Here is a 9,811-nt window from a genome sequence, read left to right as displayed (position 1 = left end):
GCAGAGTGTGAAGCGACCGGAATGAGAATCAACACCTCCAAGTCCGAGTCCATGGTTCTCGCCCGGAAAAGGGTGGAGTGCCATCTCCGGGTTGGGGAGGAGACCCTGCCCCAAGTGGAGGAGTTCAAGTACCTAGGAGTCTTGTTCACGAGTCGGGGAAGAGTGGATCATGAGATCGACAGGCGGATTGGTGCGGCGTCTTCAGTAATCGGACGTTCTACCGATCCGTTGTGGTGAAGAAGGAGCTGAGCCGGAAGGCAAAGCTCTCAATTTACCGGTCGATCTACGTTCCCATCCTCACCTATGGTCATGAGCTTTGGGTCATGACCGAAAGGATAAGATCACGGGTACAAGCGGCCGAAATGAGTTCCCTCCGCCGTGTGGCGGGGCTCTCCCTTAGAGATAGGGTGAGAAGCTCTGTCATCCGGGAGGAGTTCAAAGTAAAGCCGCTGCTCCTCCACATCGAGAGGAGCCAGATGAGGTGGTTCCGGGCATCTGGTCAGGATGCCACCTGAACGCCTCCCTAAGGAGGTGTTTAGGGCACATCCAACCGGTAGGAGGCCACGGGGAAGGCCCGGGACACGTTGGGAAGACTATGTCTCCCGGCTGGCCTGGGAACGCCTCGGGATCCCCCGAGAAGAGCTAGACGAAGTGGCTGGGGAGAGGGAAGTCTGGGCTTCCCTGCTTAGGCTGCTGCCCCCGCGACCCGACCTCGGATAAGCGGAAGATGGATTGATGGCATTTGATTGATTGCAACTTTTATTAGTAGATTGCACAGTGCCGTACATATTCCGTTCAATTGACCATGAAATGGTAAGACCCGAATAAGTTTTTCAACTTGTTTAAGCCAGGGTCCACGTTAATGAATTTATGGTAAAAGCCACATCTCTCAAAGACTCATGAGATCAGCCAAAAATCCACCAAAACAGAATGGGAAGTTAAAGAAAGATCCAAGAATTATAGACTTACACAAGTTCTGAATGTGTCCCTACTTAGCCAAAATCTGGAAGAAGACCCATAGGAAAGAAAATTGGTTAGGATGCTCAGGAAGCACCAGGGCTCAAGTCTTCCATGAGCTGGAAACTGCCGGAGCACCTGTGTCACATTATCTGCAGTGAAGTAAGAGTGGTCAAATATCAAGAAAGAATCATGATAAAAGATTGTATACAAGGAAGAAGGGCTCACTTGTCTTTGTTATATCTTATATGCTGCACGTGCTCTGTTGCTGTATCTGGAAGAATCACATGCAGCGTAGGGTAAAAGTTCTGGCAGAGTGATTTTGTGCAGCCACAGTGATGAGTCAGAGCGCTGAGCGGCTGCCGGGAAAAGCAGCTCAACCGTAGCGGGCCAGAAAGTAGAGAGATGTTTAAAGGGAATATTTCACAAGGACAGGATGAGAAGTATCCTGTCAAGCCCTCCTCCTCCTGGAAATGGTACAATAAACATCCCGGTGATGCTTTTACAATTTGTGCATCACATGAGTGCTGGGTTAATGAAGACATCCAAGAGAGTATTGCGTGATTACAAAATCTTTTTTTATTTAAACATTAGGTAGACAAAATAAGTGCAACCCTCTCAGAAACACAAACAATTGTATAAATCCCCAGCCATCAATGAAATAACAAAGTTGTGGGCTTTTCGGTTTACCTCAAAACAAAATGTGGTAGAATGATACAAAATTATAATTTTTTTATAATCTGGATAAAACTAAACTTTTTTCTTGCATAAAACTAAACATAAAATAATTTTTTTTTTACTTTTTTTTAGCTGTAAAAAAATAAATTATGTACATATATACAGTGGGGCAAAAAAGTATTTAGTCAGCCACCGATTGTGCAAGTTCTCCCACTTAAAATGATGACAGAAGTCTGTAATTTTCATCATAGGTACAATTCAACTGTGAGAGACAGAATGTGAAAAAAAATCTAGGAATTCACATTGTAGGAATTTTAAAGAATTTATTTGTAAATTATGGTGGAAAATAAGTATTTGGTCAACCATTCAAAGCTATCACTGATGGAAGGAGGTTTTGGCTCAAAATCTCACGATACATGGCCCCATTCATTCTTTCCTTAACACGGATCAATCGTCATGTCCCCTTAGCAGAAAAACAGCCTCAAAGCATGATGTTTCCACCCTCATGCTTCACAGTAGGCATGGTGTTCTTGAGATACAACTCAGTATTCTTCTTCTTTTTAAAACAAAAAGTTCTATTTTGGTTTCATCTGACCGCATGACATTCTACCAATCCTCTGCTGTATCATCCACATATCCATTTTGGTATAAACTCAACTCGTCGTGTTTGGAGGAAGAAGAATACTGAGTTGCATCCCAAGAACACCACACCTACTGTGAAGCATGGGGATGGAAACATCATGAATGGAGCCATGTATCGTGAGATTTCGAGCCAAAACCTCCTTCCATCAGTGAGAGTTTTGAATGGTTGACCAAATACTTATTTTCCACCATAATTTACAAATAAATTCTTAACAATTCCTACAATGTGAATTCCTGGATTTTTTTTCACATTCTGTCTCTCACGGTTGAAGTGTATATGATGAAAATTACAGACCTCTGTCATCATTTTGAGTGGGAGAACTTGCACAATCGGTGGCTGACTAAATACTTTTTTGCCCCACTGTATGTATATACATGTATATATTTTACTTAAAAAGTGAACATACATTAATCTACATGAAATCCCTCCACTTTGGTGTTAACTATTACAGCGGCAAGCATGCAAATTTTAAAAGGAAAACTGATTCAATAAACAAAGACAATAGTTCTCAAATTAAAAATGATCAATGGCAGCATACGGCTTTTCCTAAATTAAATACAACTACTCTGAAATGTAAACTTTTTGTATGTACAGCAATGAAGCACAAAAACAAAAATGCAGTAACTCTTAAGATACTGTTGACAAAGCAATTACATACTCTGCACACTGTGAACAAATCAATATTATTTAAGAAATATATATAAAAAAATAAAGACAGGTTAAATTAAACTTCTGTATTTCAATATAAACATGGCTGCTAAACACTGACCATGCGCATGTGCAATGGTGTATCATAATAAACGAACAGGCACTTGCGATCATAACCAGATCGTTGGCATTCTTTACAATATCTAAATGAACATTAACTAAACTTCAAAGTCAAATCTATTGCATCACATTAGGATTTTTTTTTACATCATGTACATAACACTGAGCAACATGCAAATCTTAGCTGTGGTAAACAAAATTGAGAATAAAAGGCGTAATGCATTCTGCTTTCATTGGCACATTTTGGTGAAAAGTTGAATTGTTTGTATAATCAAAGATGGACACCGAGCAGACTTCCAGCAGAGAAACAGATCTGATTTTCAATAAAAAAAAACATCAAACCTGTCAGCAGCTAAGTTTAATCAAGCATTCTTGAACTCGTTTCCGGTCATGCTGTTGCTTTCAGATTTGCAATTTTTCCTCTGCCTTTTTCCCACATTAGGTCAGAGACACAGACACGTAGTTTCATAAATGTCCACTCCAAAGCACTGTAGTAAAAAAGAAGACTTAATATTTCTTGTGTTGATGGTTATTGCTAAGAGAGCTTGGAGGAGGTTGCATTGATTGTTCCCAGTCTGCCGTTCACTTTGACCGTCTTTGTGGGCACTGCCACCTACAACACACATAAACACATCTTTTTTAAACATTTTCTATAACGGACAGAATAAACATGCGTTGATAAAGATGTGTTTATTCACAAAAGAATTCGGTAATTAAATATTTGTCAAGTGTATTTAATAGAAATGCAAAATATTTCTGTACTTTTTTTAATATTGCCTATCATTCAAAAACTGTGTAAGACGAAACATTTTTCTTTTTTTTATGCATTTTAATTCTTAAAGTACAGCAAGTACAAATGGGTGAACACTCTAGCGCCCCAAAAAACCCTCTAAAATATATCCCAAAACTGCCAACAATACTCCATTTACAGTACGTCTCGTGACCTGATTTTTAACCAAGTATTATCAAAATAATTTTAGCAGTGCTGTGATCACAGAGCCAACTAGCTTATGGAGCTATATTGACATACTAAGCTGATGCTCCCACATCGCCTCTGTGCTGTTTAAAATTATATCTACGTTATAAATCATGCCTCTCGTTCGTACAGTAGAAGGTTTTTGTCATAGACCGAGAAGTTGAGGTTGACATCCAACTTAGAACCGCAGATGGCGAGACACACACGATAAGACGCTGGCTTATGGAACTTTTGTTTTTTAATCCTGAGTGAGGATTATATGATTAATTCATCTTAACGGGAACAAACGAATATCTGATCAGTCAGCATCTCAGTGAGAGTAGACATTGTACGGTATGTGATTGTTTTATTAAATTAGTAGTTTGTAATTTTGTTCAGCACTTACAAATCCTGCTACTTGATGCTTAGTGGTATACTAAAGCTTCATCTGTTTAGCACCCACCTTATAAAACATGTAGATATTCCTCCTTATGTTCAGGCTCAAAAATTACGTTTCTGGATCATCATTTATCCGAAAGTAGTCGTCGTATCTCATAAAGTGTGCCATTAGTAGTAGTGTTGTTGTTGTTGAAGGGAAAAGCCCATGTTGTGATGTGTTTGTATGCGTTAAATGAGTAAGACATACATTAGAAAATATTACACGCCATCATGAATGTGCTTGTTACTACATTACATATTGACTTACGTGTGTATAAAACATGGAGGTGTTTGGATGTTTAGAGCTTTTTATAGGCGGAATAGAGCGACTCGCTTCATTGTTAGCTGACTTTTGCTAGTGTTTGTTTATGAGTTGGAATGCATTAAAAAAAAAAATGTATGTGCTTGTCTTAAGGATTGTAAATGACAAAGCAAAATTTTAAAAAAGTGTTAAGATTGATGCATTATTTATATATATATTTTTCATATTTAGATTTAGCTGTAGCTTGTCCAATCCTGGAGGTAAGAAACTGAAACCGAGGATAATTTGACAAAAAAATGTACCTTGAGTTTTACGCTAACCAAATATGACATCACTATGATGGCAGAGCTCTAATTTGTTCACCCCAACCCACCTATGAGTAATCTTCATAGTAGCGTTTTTTATTTCATCTGTTATCCATCCATCCATTTCTACCGCTTCTCCCGTTCGGGTTATCTGAGCTATATATTAATATTTTTTCATCTGTAATCTGAACTATTTATTAATGTTATCACATTGTAATGTACATCATAATTCCTAATATTGGCCCTATATTTATACCCCTTAGGGCCTGATTTACTAAAGGTTTGCGTGTACTAAATCGCGTGCAAAGTTGTTAGCACATGGAAAGCTAATTTACCAAACTTTTTAAAATTTTTATTAAATCAACATAAAAATATACAAGATACACTTTTAATTCGTGCATCAAACCCCCTCCCCCCCAAAAAAAAACTCCCTCACCCATTCACACTCATCCAGACCCATTCACACAAAAAAGGGTTCTTTCTGCTACCAAAATTCTGGTTCCCACAACATATATAAAACACAGTCTGCAAGGGACACAGTCCCTGAAACACACATGATTGTGTGTGCTGCCGGTCCACTAACATTATCATTAACTACTATTTTTTATGAAATTGTTTTGTATTATTTTACCTTCTTTTTTATCAAAGAAAATGTTTTTTTATTTATTTATTTATTTATCTTGTTAGACCCGCTCGACATCCATTGCTTTCATCCTCTCCAAGGTTCTCATAGTCATCATTGTCACCAATGTCCCACTGGGTGTGAGTTTTCCTTGCCCTTATGTGGGCCTACCGAGGATGTCGTAGTGGTTTGTGTTGTGGTTTGTGCAGCCCTTTGAGACACTAGTGATTTAGGGCTATATAAGTAAACATTGATTGATTGATTGATCTTATTTAATTTTATTTATAAAATAAAGAAAAGGACCTTATCTTCACCAGACTAGGTTGTTAATGAAGTTGGACTTGTCTAAAAGGTTTTTAAAACCATGTCCAGTCCAGATAATGTCCAAGTCGGGCTCAGCAACGCACACCCTCATCCATGTACACCAAAAAATAGGGAAACAACAGATTGCATATAATTTATAAACAAAATGACATTTTCTTAAAAAGCATTTGTGTATAATCCATATTATGTCCAAGTCAGACTAAGCAACACACACCTTCATTTTGTACACTCAAAAATAGGGAACACAACAACAGATAGCATATACTGTATGTTGCTGTTGTTGCATATCTATAAACATAATTACATTTTCACAATAAGCCTTTAAGGATTTCCCATCTTTTTTCATGTTTTTTGGCATCATTATCGTCGTCAATCATGTATCTTTCTAAAGTTAAAAAATACTGAATAAATGTTTTAAAGGAAGTAATACTAAGTGAATATCTATTTTTGGCCTTAAAAATAAACCTTTTACCGAGTGCTGTAATTAAATTGACTAAGTCATGACTGTCAATGAACTCTCCTAAAATAACAGAAACTACATCAAGCTTCATAAACAAACCAATCCTTGAACACATTTTTTCAACTTCCACCCAAAAAGAAGACACAGTATGACGATACTAAAACAAATGCAGGGTGGATTCAGATTCCTGACAACAAAATCGGCAATCATCTGACTCAGTCATATTCCATAGTTTTAACATTTTCCCCGTGGGTAGGAAGTTATAAATAATTTTAATTTTAAAATAATGATTTTGCTCATCATTACTAGTTTTGTAGATTAGTTTGAATATGGCATCCCACGGCAACGGGCAGTCAAAAAAGTCCTCCCATTTTTCCATGTGTTGTATGGGACAGCCTTCAAAGATTTCTTTATTAAATAAAAATATATCTTTTTACTTATTTTGGTTCCTTTTTGCCAACTAGAATTTCTTATTAGAGGTTTACAAACTAGTAATTTAGTAGTTCAATAATTAATTATTTATTTTTGTTTTCCTAATTACTCCAGTTAGTTGATTAAAGAAGAATACATAGTTCTAAATACTTCATAATTTTACCATTCTAATTGATGATATCATTGACAGAAATTATTCCTCTTTCAAACATATTTTTTCCAAAAGAAAGGCTTTCCATCTATTAAAATATTAGAGTTCATCCATATTATCTGTTGCAAAATACCGTCTCTTTTTTTTGGGCACATAAAATTGAAAACACAACCATGAGTGGATTGTTTCCTTTATGAACCCCTCCATGTTTCCCAGCAGACTCTACATAAGAAAAATGGGAGGGGATCACTTGTAAAAACGGATACAATTTCTTTTGATACAGTACATGTTATCTGTCCAACAAGACACTTGTGTACCGTACCACTCAGTGTTTAAGTACATCTTTGGAACAATTGATGCTTTTAAAGAGAGACACATAGCTTCAAGGCTGAGAAGTTTCAGGCCCCCATATTCATACTCATTGTACAAAACCTTTCTTTTAATTTTTTCTGGTTTGCCATCCCAGACAAAATCGAAGACCCTCCGTTCATAAATCTTAAAAAGGTTTTGTGATGGAGCTGGTAATGACAAAAACAAATAAATAAACTGAGGAATAATTAATGAGTTGACAATAGATATTTTACCATACAAGGTTAAAGATTTCCCTTTCCATAATTGCATAATTTTATCCAGCTTTCTTAGTCGATTATCATAATTTACTGAGCATAGATCGTTCAGATTCTCTGGTATAACAACACCACCAAGTATTTTAACTGGTCCATCTGTCCACAAAACAGGCACTTTGCATTCCATTCGGAAGGACGTTCCCATTAGATTTCCGATCCTTAAAATTTTACATTTATCATAATTAAGCTTAAACCCAGATTGCTGAGAAAATACGTCCAAAAGATCAAGAAGGTTCCGCAAACAATGAAGATTGGGGCTGATAAAGAAGCTTGTATCGTCTGCATACATTATTTTACTTTCAATATTATTATTGCTGAGCCCTTTAATATTTTTATTCAATCAAACTTTAATCGCTAATATTTCCATAGCAATAATAAATAAGTATGGAGACAAAGGGCACCCTTGTTTTAGACATCTTAATAGAAGTATTGTCCCAGAGATGTATCCATTATTGATAATTGTACAGTTAGTTATATTATACAGCGTTTTGATCCAATGTTATAGAGAGTTGCCAAAATTGAAAAAAAAACTAAGGTTTTACAAATAAAATCTAAGCTAATTTTGTCAAAAGCCTTCTCCAGGTCGGCTACAAAAATGAATCCTCTTATTTTCCATATTATGATTTTCTATATTTTCTAATAACTGTTTAATATTGTTTCCTATGTTTCTTCCTTGTAGGAAACCTGATTGATCTTGTTGAATGATATTTGACAAAACAGACTTAAATCGTGTAGCCAAACATTTTGCCAGTATCTTAGCATCATAACACTGACGTGTTATTGGTCTCCAATTTTTAAGATAAACTGGGTCTTTATACTGACCATTTATTTCCCGTTTCAACAATAAAGAAATAATACCTTCTGTTTGAGTGTTAGACAAATAACCTATTTTATATGAGTAATTAAAACTAGAAAGCAATGGTTTCTTAATCTCTTCATAAAATACTTCATAAACCTCAATAGGTATTTCATCTAAACCTGGTGTTTTCCCTGGATGAAAAGATTTAACAGCTCCACAAGTTCTTCCTCTCTAATGAGGCCTTCACATAAATGGCTTTCTTCTGAATTCAATTTTCTTTCATAATTTTCTGGAAAAAAATGTGTAGTTCCAGGAGGAATTACCGGATTAGAAAAAATATTTTTAAAGTAATTTTCCATTTCTTTCAACAATGTGGTGTATGTATATAATACATTTCCATTTGTTTTAATAAGCTTGGAAATGTTCTTTTTAAAACGATTTGTTGTTTGGATAATTAAGAAGAATTTTGAACACTTCTTACCTTTTTTCATACAGATTGTTCTGTTGCAGTCATAACTTTTCAATAATTCTTTTTCAACTAAGTCTGCTAGCTCTTTTTTTTTGGTTGTAAAGGAATTTAGTTGCTCACTAGTTGGGTTATCATTACTATCTATTTTGGGTCGGCAAACCAAAATGTTGAAAGAGCTATATTGGACCAAAAATACAAAAACAAATCTGTCTGGAGCCGCAAAAAAATAAAAGCCATATTACATACAGATAGTGTGTCATGAGATATAAATTGAATCATGAGGACTTAAAAGAAACTAAATGAGCTCAAATATATGAGGCATAGTAATGCAATATGTACATACAGCCAGGCTAAATAGCATGTTAGCATCGAATAGCTTGGAGTCATGCAGTGACCAAATATGTCTGATTAGTACTCCACATAAGTCAATAACAAAACTCACCTTTGTGCATTCATGCACAACGTTATAAGTTTGGTGGACAAAACGAGACAGAAAAAGAAGTGGCATAATCATGTCGGAGAAAGTTATGCATGTAAACAAACTAGGGTGAGTTCAAGGACCGCCAAAATTAGTAGGACAAAACGGCGCTCGCCAAATATTTAAATCAGTGAAGCATGTTTAATATAAACAGTGTGCTTTATAGCAATTAGGGAGGTTTGTGTCATGTTTGTCCTACAGAAACCAAATTAAAACAAAAAATATATTTTTTTCCCCTCATTTCCATTTTTCTTATATTTTTGAAAAAGCTCCAGAGAGCCACTAGGGCGGCGCTAAAGAGCCGCATGCGACTCCAGAGCCGCGGGTTGCCGACCCCTGCCCTAAAGCAACATTTGAAGGCTTCCCAAACTATTTGGGGATTTGATGATCCTACAATATTTTTAAAAAAGGCAGTAATAAATTGCTTTGTTTTTTCAATAAATG

At 36.1% G+C, this 9,811-nt stretch overlaps 1 protein-coding gene across 6 annotated transcripts in view; it reads right to left on the bottom strand.

The window, feature by feature from the left end:
- Positions 1 to 2,997: 2,997 nt before the first annotated feature.
- cobl (cordon-bleu WH2 repeat protein) overlaps positions 2,998 to 9,811 on the bottom strand; it is a 111,186-nt gene continuing 104,372 nt past the window's right edge. For all 6 annotated transcript variants that reach the window (XM_061916212.1, XM_061916213.1, XM_061916217.1 and 3 more), the window contains one exon: positions 2,998 to 3,659. In XM_061916212.1, coding sequence (XP_061772196.1) covers positions 3,582 to 3,659 — 78 coding nt within the window. In that variant the 3' untranslated portion in view covers positions 2,998 to 3,581. The remainder of the gene's footprint in view (positions 3,660 to 9,811) is intronic.

This window comes from Nerophis ophidion, linkage group LG11 (genome assembly GCF_033978795.1).
Source record: "Nerophis ophidion isolate RoL-2023_Sa linkage group LG11, RoL_Noph_v1.0, whole genome shotgun sequence".
NCBI lineage: Eukaryota > Metazoa > Chordata > Actinopteri > Syngnathiformes > Syngnathidae > Nerophis > Nerophis ophidion.
Note: the sequence above shows the minus strand (reverse complement) of the source record. Positions and strands in the feature narration are given on the sequence as shown.